Source organism: Temnothorax curvispinosus, unplaced genomic scaffold (assembly GCF_003070985.1).
Source record: "Temnothorax curvispinosus isolate PA1 unplaced genomic scaffold, ASM307098v1 QBEX01007734.1, whole genome shotgun sequence".
NCBI classification, from domain to species: Eukaryota; Metazoa; Arthropoda; class Insecta; order Hymenoptera; family Formicidae; genus Temnothorax; species Temnothorax curvispinosus.
The window spans coordinates 14,279-30,603 of record NW_020217514.1 but is presented as its reverse complement, the minus strand read 5'-3'; the positions used below and the strand labels follow the sequence as shown (position 1 = coordinate 30,603).

At 40.6% G+C, this 16,325-nt stretch overlaps 1 protein-coding gene across 1 annotated transcript in view; it reads left to right on the top strand.

The window, feature by feature from the left end:
• Positions 1-6,679, top strand: part of LOC112457344 (beta-1,4-glucuronyltransferase 1) — a 32,139-nt gene extending 25,460 nt beyond the window's left edge. Inside the window, exon 4 of the mRNA XM_025020334.1 lies at positions 4,479-6,679. Coding sequence (XP_024876102.1) covers positions 4,479-4,685 — 207 coding nt within the window. The 3' untranslated portion in view covers positions 4,686-6,679. The remainder of the gene's footprint in view (positions 1-4,478) is intronic.
• The last annotated feature ends 9,646 nt before the right edge of the window (positions 6,680-16,325 follow it).

The window sequence follows — 16,325 nt, the reverse complement described above, 5'->3', positions numbered from 1 at the left end:
TCTGACGTGTTATGCAGATGCATACACGGAAACGCATACTCACGATTAACGCAAATACAAACCGCGCCGCGTTAGTGACTCACTGCAATATTCTGCGTTATCGTTCGAAAGCTGCAAACGGTTGCCTTATCTCTCTATTAAAGCGACAAGCGGTATATCATCTCTAGTCTTAAAAACACGATTTCTCTCTGCATCATTATAACGGTATAAATTTATACGATAGAATAGGTAACATAGTAAATGTTTGTACTATGTACAATATGTACATAGTAGCTCATTTTCTCAAGTTTTGCTATTTGTTACTGGCTTTTAGCAGCAGGTTTCCGGTGCTTTACCATTTGCATGTACTATTTTCTATCTCACTTTTCTTGCATCTTTTATAGCTATGAAACTTATTGCTTTTTTACATTAGCAATAAAAATTAGTTACATTCTTTTTTTGTTCCTTTTACTTCCTAATTATTAATTTCGTTCATAAAAAAGATGCATGAAGAGTAACGAGTATTTCGAGAGGAAGAGCTAAACGTTCTTCTCATACTTGTTAAAAGGGCCATTATGAAACACACAGAACAGAAGATAGATTTATGTGGATAATATATTCCCCCTGCTTCTTCTTGCATAATACTTCTCCTTCGCCTCCCGTGTACTCTCTCATTATTTATTTTTTTACGCACATACGGTACCGTCGCGACCGCCCTTTGAGTCCTTTGAGCCGCGTTGGAAGAGAGATCGCGCGTCGAGTTCCGCAAATTGTTCATCCCGCCGCAGAAAAGTTTCAACGGGCCGCTTTGCCGCGCACTATTTTCGCATCCTCCCGGGAGCTTTGACGTGCATTATGCGTTATCGCGCGTTCGCGATTCGCGGAATGTTTTCTACGTGGCTACGACGGTTAGTCGTCGATATTACGCGCGGTGGTTCGAAAGGTTCGCGTCGCGGAATTCCAGGGGAGCAAGTTTTACGGAAAGCACGTCGAGCGTCGAGCTCGCGTCGCGCGTTTTCCCTCCGTTTTCGTATTGTAGCTTACGTCGGCGCGCACTATCGCGTACTATACGCCCATTAATGCCCGCGGTGGCCGTTGTACATTATGCATTACCCAATAATCGTCGCGATGACGAAAGTTTCGCGTGCAAACAGAAAGCGCGCGCCACAGCACGACGTACTGGTATGCATTCGCGAGCGGTATCATGGCGCGCATAAGTTCAGCAAACATCATTACGCCCCGCGACTCTGTAACGAATGTGAGGCCGCGGGGTTTGTTAATTAAGAAGATACGTCAGCCTGCCCGTGTTGTTTAATCCAATCTGTTCCCCGGGAAACCCTCGACAAACAGTTGGCCGTCCTCTCTCTCTCTCTCTCTCCGCAACTCGGGGCTTGCGCGAGATGTGCACTTTAGCCGCCTCCGCAAGAATGTGATCTGCGCGCGAAACTGAAAGGAATTTATTATCTGTCCAATTAAGACGGATAATTATGCAGCGGTGTCCACCGCGCGCTGGGCTGCGCTAGCTTGTTAGTCGTATAATTCATGCGGGAATGTCATGCATTTCGTGTTGAAACCATCACGGATCAGACTTGTATCATTTCTCATTCAAATCGCGTGCTCTTGAAAACGTGGCGCCCTAATTACGTTTTTATCTCCAACTTTTTTCTCGCCATTATTACGCTGTCGTACCTCGGTGGAATTTCCATCCTTAAACGTATATTGTTCTCGTATGTATCTTTTATCGAGAAAATATTATTTTTACACATTATTCCAATCATATTTGTTATAATTATATTCCTACAGTGAAATTCTCATCAACAGGCGGAACGATTGATAATTCCTCATTAATATTAATCATTCGAAATGTTTCCGAGAATACAATTTCGATTCTCGTTACGCACTACCTCGTTACGTTACACGAGCGTTCCGTCACCCTTCTGTCAGGTTCGCGGCGTATCATGTTAGAAGTTTTCATGGCAATTGTGACGGGATCGGACTCGAGCAAGGAAGGAAATCGATGGGGGTTATAAATGAGAATCGGTCCCGCCAATCGCGCGACGGCGCGCGGCGGCGTATATGTTTTGGCAGTGTCAGCACTGTAGTAACGTGACGAATTGTGTGCATCCATTGCGACACGTACTGCGGAGACAATCCCGGGGCGTCGCGACGCCTGTCACACGCATGTCGCGCCGTCGTTACGTATAATTATTCACGGAGCCACGTCTCCAAGATCTAGAACACGGCAGATTAGATTCTGTCTATCAATTTCATCCGACGATGTAATCCGCGTGCACTGCTATCCTCGTGGGTTACTGCTTCGTCGCGTTAACTAACAATATCCCCGCTTAGTCTGTCCTATTATTATCCAATTAATACCATTATTTGTCATCCGCTCAATGTGTTCCAATTTTGATCTGTCATTTAGTTTCTAATGCGATGAGGATCTAATTTAGTGCTAAGTCCGCTGTACATTCTGCCTCTTTGAATTAACGTGATATATTGTGATCGCTTTGTACTCACGATGAATAATGATATTAGTACGTTCGACATAATATACCTATAACAAACGTAATATACTTTGATCGTTTTGTACTTACAATGAATAATGATATTGATATTGATAATGATATTAATATAATTCGACATTCTTATACATCTCTTCAATTATTATTAGATCTCTATAGATAAAAAAAACTGTGAAATTATTAACTAGTTAATTGAAGTAAATATAAAAAGTAGAATCTTAGCAGGTAGAATCTTATAAATAATCATGATTCATTATTTTATAATAAGCACCGAGTATAGTTCTTAGAGTAATATCTGTCAACATAAAATAAGAAAGCAAATCGAAGCGACTTTACGGTACTTGTGCCGTACGTAGCTCTCGACAGCAAGATGCGTCGTTACGCGTTAAATTGGGAGGCGGAGAAGGGTCACTTGATACGAGGTCAATCGTTTCCGACGAGGATGCATCTCGGTTGGGTGAACAGAACATACACAGACATATTCGCCGTACATTGTTACGTGCGATTATTCACGAAGACGTATTCAGACCGGAGGAGAACGGGCGGACCGGATCTCGTCCGTTAGGTCTGTCTGGCTTGTCCCGGATGGCAAACCGAGGAGGGCGAGATTACGACGCCATTCGCTTTTCTCCTTGCTGTCGCGCTGCTTACGCTGTCGGAAACACAGGGCTTCCCGCGAAGATGTCACTATCCGGACGAATATCAGCGGCATGTTCCGAAAGCCACTTCCGTCGAAATGGAACGCACGTTCGAAAGTTTGGCGCGGGACTCGCGCTCATCCGGAAATCTCGCAATGTCATACTTTCGCGGAAATACGTTCGCCGGTCGTATGACTCGTCGGTGTCTGATACGTCGTAAAGATCTATTTGGACGAAATAAGTCTCGACACAATGCAACATCTACCTATGCCAAAGTTCTATCACTTTTTATGCGCGCGTAGCTCTAGCATTTGTTATACGACTTTATAAACCAATTCCCTTACTAAAGTAATAATTTCTCCTCTAATAATTTGACTGCTTCAGCTTTTCTCTTATTTTCAGAAACTTTGATGAAAGATTTTTCAGAAAAATTGTGATGAAAGATATTAAAGATCGTCTAAAATTAATCAGAGGATAATGTGATTTTATTTATTCGCGATTGTGCATTCTTGCACACTAAATCGATATTTTGGATAAAGGAGAGCCATCTCGATTCTCGACAGGTAATAAAGCCCCGTTCATCAAACGTGTCTCTACTATCGAACGTCCCTTATAAGAGACAATACCGATATATCACCGAGTATTCTCGCGCACATATTCACAGGCGAGACGCATTGCGACACGTGCTCGTATTAAGATTGTCGTTTGCGCCGACCTAAACGTCATTCCCCCGGCCCGGGTCGTATTCCACAGGAATGACGGGCATGCATGTCGCTCGTTTCGCACACATGCACGCGCACGCAGATGCGCAGCAGGTGCACGGCGGCTTTACGTAGACGCTCCGCGTTTATTACGTCGCGCGCGCGGCGGCGACGGCGGAATCTCCGCCCGTCGGAGTTTCGAACCCAGAAACACTCGGGGCTTCGAAGCTCGAAGCGGGCTCGTAAAGAATCCGGGCGCACTCGTTCCGCCGTTCGTCTCCTCCGCCCGCAGTTGCCGCAGATCGACGCAGAATTTCTCCGTTGTTGCTGTTCCGGAACGCGCGGGTCTCGCCCGTATATATAGGAAACTGGATTGGCGAACGAATCCCGCCACCGCACACACCTCGCAGCTCCACGACCACATGACGAATTCTTGTTTTCCCAATGTTGCTTTCGGTCGAGATGTAATTGGACAACGGATAAATTAAGTCGACTAATGTCTAAACGTGGACGATCGATTAAACCGCGTTCGGTTCTCTCTCGGTGCGATATATATATTTCAATTTTCAACGTTAATTTTATTTCAAACGGTAAATTTGTCTCGTGTAACACCGGGCCGCTCGTTTTTCTTGCAGGTTTACGAGATGTACGTGACGGGTTATCAGTTCAAGGTGCTATCGCCGGTATTTACGGTCCACTGGGGACTGCAGACCAGGAAGACCAGGCCCGCTTGGCGCGAGCGTCAAAACAGTGCCAACAGAAAGCAATTCGAGACGTTCAAGAAGGAGGTGTTCGCTCGTTACATGCGAGATCCGTTGAAAATGATGAAGAACACTAACTGACGCAAGGCTCATCGAGGGGTCTCATTGACTTAAGACTCCTCCGTCGTTCACGTTCGTCCTTAGGCTCAACATCGAGGTACCCAGAGTAGAATTAGGCCTCTGACTACTGTCAGTGCTCATCACGTAATGTAGTTAATAGATTCGAAATGTTTCACACATGATCGAACAAGTCAACGAAGAATTCGCCCGTCTAACGTTTCTTTCTTTATCTTCTACTATTATTTCATGTAACGTTACAGTGTATCATATAGATCCTTGTAATTTTTCTCTCTCAGTTTTACACTTAATTTTATATGAATCTGACTTAAGGAATCACTTTTCTATTTAATGATATTCCATTTATATGTTACATAAATTTAAGAAGTATTAATACATTCGAATATTCTAAAGCACGTTTACGCAGAATGGATAGAAATTTTTTGCCGAAGGCTGGTCGATCTTATCCTTCGGAGCGGGAACAATAGTGAAACCGTATTAAGCGCAACGATGGAGTGCTCCGGTATGCTCGAGAGAACAGATGCCAGATCGAGTAACCGCGATCGGCGGATTCGCGCTACTTATCGAACCTTCCGGTTCAGCGATTCGGCTAGACGGAATCAACCGCGAGAGCTCTTGTTACTTCCACTCACGATTTCCCAAAGTCATCAGAGACCCGCCATGCGGGGATCGCGGAATAAATATCTCGTCGTGAGTTTCGCGGCACGTACTCGCGCACGACGAGCGGGAAAACGAGGGCAGGGGATCTTAAGTGAGCGTACCTCGTTAGCTGTCTGGGGCTTAAGAGGGTGGCGTTTAAATCCAAAATCGATACTCCGCTTGACGCTACTGGCGTAGCACCCCGAACGTAAAATAAACAAATGGCATAAACTATCACCGTAGCGTATCGTTTCGGATTTGTATTGAGAGAAGGAAGACGCGAATTGTAATTTATGTATGAGATGTCTCAAGTCGCAGTTCCTTCTCGATCGATGGATTCTTTATCTAATATCCAAGTTAATTTTTTTTCCTAACAAAAACTGGCACCAATAATCTTTTAATTATAGAATTTTTACGGCTTAGAAAACTTTATGAATTGAAGATTAGGATGAAAATAGACAATAAAAATTTTCAGAAGGTAATACTTTGGCCGAATTTTAATTTAAGGTACGATTAGACTAGACACTTTCACGTAATTAAGTCGACTTGAAATAATTTGTAGATAACGGGAAATAAAAAGAATTTGAGATACTACCGTGTATAATCGAGTGGAGAATAGCAAATATGGAGTGAATGGAAAGTAATAATTTTACATCGTCGAAACACATCGCGCCCAACGAGTCAAAGGATCGACGATATACGTGTGACATCCCGAGGCGTAATGCACGCGTTTCATTTAGCAATATAATCAAGCCGCTTCGCAGGATGCGCGCTATGTCTTTACCTTAATATCGCCATATTTGCTTTACGTTACGAACTTACAGGATTAATTATGTTGGACGAGATGTCACGAGATTTGCAGGCACGTATGCGCGGATGTGGTCTCCATTTGCTCGCGCGTTGTGTAAGCTCAACAGCGACAACGATTGCTCAATAAATATCACCGTTGACAACGTTTTATCCGATTGATCCTTAGATAACATGCTCTCATTCGCTCTTTTAACTGACATGGTATATGCTTTTTTCAGATTTTTGTTCTAATAACGACTTAAATAAAATTTTATTTTATTGTTCATGCTTAAGAAAGCTTGCAATAAAAAACGTATAAAGAGGAATATATATAATTTATATAAATATAAATAAAAAATATATATTTCAAGTGTATAAGATTTTTTTAAATGTATTTTAACTTTTAAAACTACAAGATGAAACTGCCGATGTCAGTTAAGAGTCGAAATGTCAACGTTTAATTTAAGACACAGAGTTATCTTTATATTGTAATGTTTTTACTGATAGATGTATAAAATATAGTGTATAGATGGTGTTGTGAAATAATAAAATATAAGAGAATTATAAAATTATATACTGTTGTCTTTCTGGTCGTTACGATGAATTCGGTGATGAGAAACGTAATATATAATGTACTTTTAAATTAATCGAAAGATAATTTTAAAATCCTACTTTTTTATATCGATGCTTCACGAGATAATAATATTCCATGAAATCTGAATATATCAAATAATTGATTGAGCTATTATTACAGGCAAAGTAATTAAGCTAATATTACAGGCAAATACATTTTGTTTTCTATTTCATTACATTCTGTCAAGCATTTCTGTTATTTAATTATTTGTAACATATTTTCCCTCTATATATTTTTTCTTCGGTATAAAAAAATTAGATAATGAAAGAAGTAACTTTTATTTATATCAAAACTTCTTTTCGGCTTTTCGGCTTAAAAGGAAATTGTATTACGAGATGAATACGAAATCTCGTTTTTCACACATCAACATGTGATGTCTCGAAGACAATAGCACCGCTCTCGTATGTGGTGTTGTTCCGTAAGACAACATTTGACTCTCTCGTTCATCCCCTAATCCCAAGGAGCTATATCCTCTACGCAAATAATCCGATTAAGTATGGCGCTATTGCGCTTTGCGAGCTAAAACGCGTCAGTTTTTTTTTTACGGTTATCTGGAACAATCCCGTGAACGTTCTGAACGTTCGGCAGTTAACTCGAATCGCGGATACAATAGCTGACAATAAAAAGTATCTATATATAGTGAAACTTCACCGAGTGTGTGGGATGAAAATGCTAACGATCGGGCGATTTCAGGGTACATCGACGCGGCTCTATGGCGCCAGGTTGCGGCGCGTAGGTACATTTTATCGTGTTACCGCAGTTGCATCGCGTGTCATAGGTGTCGGCTTCGAGTGCATGAGACTTTCGAGTATACCGTGAAGAGATATCGAGAACACGTGCGCGTCTAATACATAAGGAAGCTATAAAAATGCGCGAATATCTTCGGGGATAGATTCTTCGACGGATCTGGAGTCGATTTTTTCATAATAAAAATATCGAAAGACGACATAATTCTCTAAAAATGTTAATATTAGAGAAAAGAGAGAGAAAGGAGATACCTTAATTAAAACCTATTGCGAGTTAAAGTTTTATTTTCTCAGAGTTGTTCACTGCTGATAGCCTTCAACTTGAAAATTATTAGCTTTCTATAATATTTTTACAAATAAATGCTCGAGCTTTGTCAGATCTATCTCTAAAATATTAGTCGGACTTTCTGACACATCTTGTGTACATAGAGATAAACGATTCCGTGGCTTGCTTTGGGCGCATATGACTTCCGCGGAGATTATTTATTCTCGATTTCTATAATCGTATTTGTGAGGCTATTTTGATGCGAGGGAAAGCATTTACGTATATCACACAATCTTTCCTCCTGACAGTTTTTCGCACGTCAGGAGAGTTTTCGTAGTCGCAGTTACGTCTATGCACTCGGTGACGTAACTTAACGTTTACGCTCGAGATATAAACCATTTTCCCGGCCTTCCCCGCGATCGTTTCGGTTTAGTAAAGTTTGTTTACGACTATCGTATCTCGTTATGGAAGATCGGGAAGGATGCGCGCGAGAATCCATAGTCGTAGTCGTAGTCGTCGTCGTCGTCGTCGTCGCTGTTATCGTCGTTATCGCTTCTTGTTGGACCAACGTACGCGCTATCCTTGCTGTTGTAAAGGATTACCGTGCACGAGAGAGCGGAAGTCCTTTAAAGGGAAAAAATGCGGATTTACTTACTTCGCAGAGCGCCGAACGCAAGGAAGAAGGAGATTCTACCACACCGCATGCGCTATATTATCAACGTATCCTCGCGTATACCTCGCCACTTGTGTGTATCGTTAATCCTGGGACGAATTTCTTGAAAGAGCACGCGTCGCACACCACGGTTTAAGTATAATATATTCCGGCGCAAATGTTAAAGCTCTCGTTGTATATTCAACGCCGTATATACGGGTATATGTATATGCTCATTAATAATCATAAGAACGCAGAAGCGCATCTCTAATTGCGTAATAGTGATCATGGTGATTAGAATTTGAAGAGAATATTCAGTTTGGCTGATGAAGAGACGAGATCGCTTCTCGCAAAACGAAACGACAAAAGATAAGAATAATTGTCTATCATCTGAAATTTATTATTCGCGTCTCGCTATCGAAATAAAGATTTTATTTTCTGTTCTAATATACATATTTTATTGAGATAAACTTTCCATTATTATTTAAAATGTTAATGTAGATACATGTATGTCTTATACAACCGTTTGCATTTAAATAATTAATAAGAAACAAAGAAAAAATGGACTTTGAGTACGGCTTGCTTAACGTTATGTAAGATTTAATTAACATTTCAATACAAAGTTGCATTTAATATTTTTTATTCGTTCTTTTTCCATTGCGTTTTCATATAACGACAACTTAAGCGATATAATAGTCATACTTATAAGCAGCGACGATCTCTTACTTTTCATGCCGCCGCGGCGCACTGATTCGATTCGAGATGGCTTAATTTTCTAACACATACCTTCTTGAGATAAACTTTTTTAATTACTATTTTAAATGTTAATGTAGATATATGTGTATCTTTATGTGATGGTTTGCACTTGTATTTAGCGTTTAAAACGTTTCCTTCTCCGCTGCGTTTTTATACTATGACAGTAATTACGCAACGTAACAGTTTTACTTAAGGAGCGATGATTTCCCTTACAATTTTCATGTCGTCGACTCGATTCGGGAATGGTTTAATTTTTTAACACATGTTTTCTTGAGATAAATGCTTTTTTTAATTATTATTTTTAATGTTAGTGTAGATATATGTGTATCTTTGTACAATGGTTTGCACTTACATTTAGCGTTTAAAACGCTTTTTTCGCCGCTACGTTTTCACATTATAACAGCTTAGTTAGACAATGTAATAGTTTTACTTAAGCAGCGACGGCCCCCTTACACTTTTCATACCGCCAACTCGTTTCGAGAATGGCTTAATTTTCTACACGTTGCCGGCTATTTAGCTAGTTCTCTGCCAGTTTGCACGAGTCTGAGGGAAAAAGGGGATGTTGGATGATGTGTGCGCGAAAGGGATTCGCCGCGGGGCACGAAGGATGCAGACAGAACGGCAGATAGGACGCGTGTATGTGTACCTGTAGATACCATGTAGGTGCGCGTCGTATAGGTAGATATTACGCGATACACCCACCTACCCCTGTACCTGACTGAATTATTAGATTCACTCTCTCGACTCCTCGTCTCCCGTTTTTCTTGTCGTAGTCGACTTGGTAACTTTTTTCCCTCCTCCGCCATGCCGTTTCTCTCTTATCCGCGTCTGGATTTTTCTATTAGACCCCTCAAAGCGGCTCGAAAAGGTACGCAAAAAAGAGTCGCCCCGTGAGAGAAAAAGCTACCAAGGAATGTAACGAGGATATTAAAATGGAGTTTTGAAACGGTTTGCGTGTCGACCTGCTGCTGCTCAGAAGACTAGCGGTTTTAAGATTAAACCATTTTGCAGGATGGTGGCGAAGTGGTGGAGCGTAAATAGATTTTTCGTTGCATTCGGTGTTATGCCTGATTAATTCATCACCGAAAGCCGTTCACGCAATTTATCTGTGTTACGGCGTTATGTTTCATTTACATAATTAAGAAATAAATTATTTAACATTTAGTCTATTACAGATCTATTAGTATTAAATGCGCTCTACGTAGAGCAATGAATTGACAATCGGAGGAAATGACAGATAAGTGAAAAGAATCTCCGAGAGAACGTATGGAAGGAACGTCACGCGCTCGGGAGAGCGAAACTCGTCTTCAAGCGCTCTCACGATTCAATTCTATTTCGCCCCGTCAGATGTTTGACGCTTGGTTAAATTCGCTTATCGGCACTGTCGCGAATTTTTCGTTGCCGGTTCCGAGGACAAGTTCCGGGCGCACAGATTGCACCATCCTCGCGACTCGCTAAGTTCCATCTCGAAGAAGCGAAAATTCTCGCTCGCTGGCAGATAGAATTCCAGTTGTCCAGTTCTGACTCGAGAAGTTTAAAATTCGTTACAATAGTTTGCGCGTTGCATTAACGTTATATCTGTCAGCAATTTTTAAAGTATCGAGAGTATCTCGTCGACGAGAATGATGAAAGTGTAGGAACAATCGGGTTGTTAACTTGATGTTGTTGTAATCGCAGTTTTTAAGTAATTAAGAGATCCCGGTAGCAGCACACGGTAAGCGAAATAGCCGTATAACGTTAAGCGAACGGGTCGCTAACGGGTAACACCGGTAGCCGGTGTTCCTATCTAACGTCGCCTAATACGGGGACGACTCTAATCCCGTCTGATCTTGAATAATCTGAACTAATCTCGTGCAATCTAACGGCAGCTTTCGGCGCCGGGTATGAGCGTCGGTGGAATAGGTCCGTTTTCAATTAGAGGGAACATTTTGCTGATGGCGCCTTCCCCCGCCCGCGCCGCCCCTACCGGCTTGGATGTCTGCCGAAACTTCGTCCGGATACGGAAGGAAGGTTTACGGATACGGATGCCGGTGGGAATCTGTCAGTAGGAGCAATCCCCATAGATAATCGCCGGATTATGCAACCGGATTAAGATTTTCTACAATGCGCGCGTGCGTGCACAACTTTCTTACGGACACGTATCTTACCTTGATTAAATTTTAAGCGCGATCAGTCGAGAGGTATAGTCTCGCGTAATCTTTCACTTTAATAAAATTCCTCGAATATTTTTCAATGTTCTCTCTTCGCTTTCTGTCAGATATAGACATGAATAGTGCAAACTTCGCGAAAAAGCTGTGTCCATTTGGAAATTGCCGTTCATCAATTGTACCTTTCTCGGTAGAACCGCCGAGATCGAAATGGAATGTCAAGCTGATGTTTCGACATATACTGCGTGCATTGTTTGAGCAAGTTTTTGTTTGCTAGCGACTATTCCTGATTGCTAACGGTACATACAACGGGGCTGCATACGCTACTTTTTTCTCAATTCACGGCGCATTTCAGTAGCATTGCAATCAATCTCGGATTTTTATAAAATATCGCGAATAAAGTGAAATTTAACGATTTTCTAAAACTCCTCACTTTGTTCACTTGTTCCTTTTATAAACGAGAATGACAACTTACGTAGAGGATGCTATATTTTTGCAATAATCATTTCCGCATATCAAATATAATTTTCCTCATTACATCCATAAAAAATTTATTTATACACAATAACATTCAAGAACTAGCAAAACTGATAATTCACTGTAAAATGCACGAAGCTTTCAACACGGTTGTTAGCGGTAATATCTTGGCGATGTCGGTTAAGGATTCCGATAGGAGACGCCCTTCGACGTCAGATATATGATGAAGAATGGTAAAGGCGAAGTCGCAGCATAATACGACACTTCGTTATTCGTCGTCGACGTGATGTCGGTTCCCCGCGCGCTATCAACAGCCGCTCCGGGTTGACTTCGGCGTGCGTTAAACTTGCATGGCACCGTCGGATCGTCGGAAATTTTGGAGATCTGACGCGGACACCCGACGGAACTTTTTGAAGTCGCAGTAGCGATAGCAGTCACGAAACTTGGTACTTCACGTCTCGGGAGAGAAGTTGTCCTTCTATACGCGATCCGGGGTGAAGCACGTGCGTGCTATCTCACCGCGTCTTCTTAATCGAAATATATTTTCGCACTGTGTTGCCGTTAGCGTTCATATATAGTAGGAAATATACTCAACTTATAGATGCCTTCACACCTTTCTAGATAACAACTATTTTCAAGAATAAACACATACATAAATATATGCAATCGCATCTATCATAGATATGCATGCATTTGTAATCAAATTATGCGTTCGTTCTATCTAGAAAGGAAAATGATAAAGCAATATTCAATTATTGCAATTAATATTAATAAATAATAAATGTATATATGTATACGTATATTACATCAATAATTAATTGATATTGTAATTATTACAATGTATACTAATTTAATTTTAACAAGTGAAAAAACTCCAACGACTCTGCAACACCAATAAAAAAAATTAATTTCAATTTTCTTTATTTTTCATTTAGAAAACAATTATTTCTCTGCTTACTTTTTTCAAATTATTTTTTTCCAGACACGTTTTTAACTCGAGGCATTTCCCAGAAAATATCAATTTTTAACACAATCGCGAAAATATGGTTATTGTTGTATGCTCCAAATTTAATTATTTTTAAAGTTTTGCTTAAAATACTTTTCATTTGAAAGTACAATAATTGTCACATTATAAATAAATTTTGCGTTACAACCGCATTACGTTTTAATATGTGTATGAATCAAATTCTGCAACTCCAAGTTTTTTGTATCATTTTTGGGCTGCTATAACATATGTCATATTTTTGTTTGCTTTTTTAATAGATGGTAAAGCATTTCTCTGGCAGCTTGTGACATGAGTTACGGGTACTTTTCACAACGTACATTGCATAATTGTACATTGTAGTGGAGAAGAAAGTATTTTTCCCTTAACAGCTGGGTACGGAAAATGATATAAGCAAAAAAAATGCTTTAATCTATCTTCGTAATCCATTTTCCAACTGTGACTTATTTTCTACGGATAGCACCTGCTCCCTGCAATCGTGCACGTCGGATTCTTCCCGAGTCTTCTTCACTCTTCCACATTAATTTACCGCATCCACCTTCTTGCGATTTGATTTCACAACGACAGAATCGTCTCCTCGTGATTCGCGCGGATCGTAACTTCGCCGTCTTTTTCCTCATTGGATTTTGAGTGTCAAATATTTGCGGAGTCTGACGGGGAGGGGGCGGCAGAAGGGGACGGAGAAAGGGACGGGCGATCACGAGATCGTCCTCTAGATTGCACGGGGATGCGGGTGATCAAAAGTTCAGGACAGTTGAGGCGGAGAGGATGCGAAGAGGACGGCGTCGTACGACGTCGCGACGACGGGAATCGTCCTGCAGAGCCGGTAGACGCTTTGGGCGCCTGCAGGACGAGAATCGTTTTGTAATTGATAGGAGTGTTTGTTCGCGTTTGTAAATACCATTCCATTAGTGCCGCCGCGAGCACGAACTACACGAACTTTGGCGCGCACGCCAAAGTTTCGTATTTCCCGGAGCCGGAAGTACGACTAATCGTGCCGCTGCTGTCTGCCTTCCCTCTGCAACTCTCGCGAGTAGTACATGATAACTATACACATAATTCGATGCATCATGCACTTTCTTTTGTACGCGTACGAAGACTGCATGCAAGAAGTGACCGAAGTGACAAGAAGTGACCGAATCGCATTTATCATTTTGAAGCTAATTGGATAATTTTCTAATTGGATATTTAATGAAAATTAAATAGTTAAATTGCATTTTCATAAATGTCAATTAATGTTAGGTAACATTTAACTACTTTTAGAGAGAAACGGTCCTAAGTAACTAATTTAAATTTAAATTTGATTTAATTTTATATAAAATTTTAAGTCGTTTTAAAAATGAGCAAGTTTTATTTCAATTTCTCTCGCTACGATTTTCGAAGTTATTATGAAAGACGTAAATTGTATATTCTATATATAATATATGTAATCATATTGTATATAATATTCAACATCATAACTGTATCATATAGGAGAGGCTAAACGGATTACGGTAATCATAGTCCAATGAACATGACGCTAAACGTGAGCGCAAGCTGAAAATGCAGTCTATTACGAGTGACCTAAATTGATTATGACTTTTAAAGCGCTTTATGTAAATGAAATAAATAATAAATCGATAATAGATCGAAATAAAAAGGCATATTTTTGCACCGGAAAATAAGACTCATTTACGATCTTGTAATTATATATAATAAATGGAAATGGAATTCCCTATAATATATATATATATATATATATATACACATATAGATATAAATTATATACTAGGTTGAAAGATTCTATATATACTGTACATATATCAGATTGTATTTATCCTTCATTCTACCGTGAAATAAATATTTTACAAAATGAAGGATAAATATAACCTAATATACAAGGAAAAAGTGGACATAAATACCGATCGCTCGTTTCAACTGAACAATGTCTCTGGTTGGTCGTTGACTTTCGTCGAGTAGCAACGAATGCGCAATTTCGTCCGCACAATTTCGGGCTAGCTCAGCCGAGAACGTCATCCCGACGCGAATTTTACGACTGATCACTCGCGGAGCCTCCTCTTTTGTCACGTTCTGCGCCGTGGTTTTCCCGAAAGAAAAACGGATCCTCGGATACGGGTTCTTTCGATTGGAACGGATGAAATTCCATTTCCACGGAATTTCGCGTAATTTCTTCGAAGCACTGTCGCGTATATGTCCTGAAAAAGGCGCTATTCTCCCCGTTTCAGTCATCTTTTCGAGATGATGCGAGATACGAGGTGGTATCTATTGGATATTATTAATCTTCTAATATATCAACATTTTCTGAGGGATTTGGAAATATTCGAATCGAGTCTGTGACAAAAATACTTTTGCCTTTTTAACTTTATTTTAAATTTCGAAGATTTTTAGTATCAAATATTAATATGTGAAAAATGTAATTTAAAGTAAATATCCGAATTTCTATGGATTAAATTGTTTTTAGTCGCTGATAAATTGGATTACAGAAGTTATGATAGAAGTTCTATCTCTATTGTAAATCATAAATCGCAAACGGCGATTAGAAATTACGCCAATTCTGAAAAATGTCAAGAAAATGCGAGCTGGCTGGCTGGATCTATTCGCGAATTCTCGTCCACCGGAAATTCATTCTAGGCCGTGCATCATATAAACTCACGATACTTGACTCGGCAGTGAGTAATTAAAATGTAAATTATGCGATGTGAGAGAGAGTAAACATGTTTGCACGCATTGCAGCCAAGTGCAGCCGGCGTCGGAAGGATTATCCTTTTAATGAAACTCGACAATGCGCGTGTTAATGTCGCGATGGGTTTATGGATGTCGTGCCTGAAAATCACGCGCCAAAGAGGTATGACCTACTAATAAGGGAAAAAAATTCACCTGTTCGATTAAAATCTTTAAAATCGATTAAAATCGATATGAATTAATAACAATATTTCATTTTTTACGTATAATTTATTTTATACGCGTTTAATTTCTAAAACTTATACCTTTAAAACGATTGCGCGATGCACAAAGCGAGAATTATTTTACTTTTCAGCGAATTTACACACTGACAGCGTTTTTGACGATTTGGCGTTCTATACGTTACGTCTGCGCTATCAAAAGATCCATGGCCGTATTCCACGCGTTTTGCCCTTTTCGTGACCCAGAAAAAAATTCTCGACACGTTCACCTCTACGTTTGCGCTCACATCTGTACGCGATATAAATCGCGCGATGGTTTTTTTCATAACCCTCGTGCACTCTTGGCCGTTCTCTCCCTGCGCATTTCCGCGCGGTCCTGCCCGCTTTTCATCGCCACTCGGTTTGCCTCGTGGTTCCTCTTGTTCCCACCACTACAGTCAAATAGGCTATTCCGCCGGTTTTCGTACTTCACCGGGACGTAATTGCCATGCTCAGGGGGAGACGAAGGAGTTGGCTGTAGGACGAACGATCGCGTAAAACGCGCTCGCGACGATATTCGCGACGATAATAATTCTGCGTTTGGCGCAAGTAAATGCTTTCTCCCTCTCCACCTCCTACCTCGCTCTCTCCCC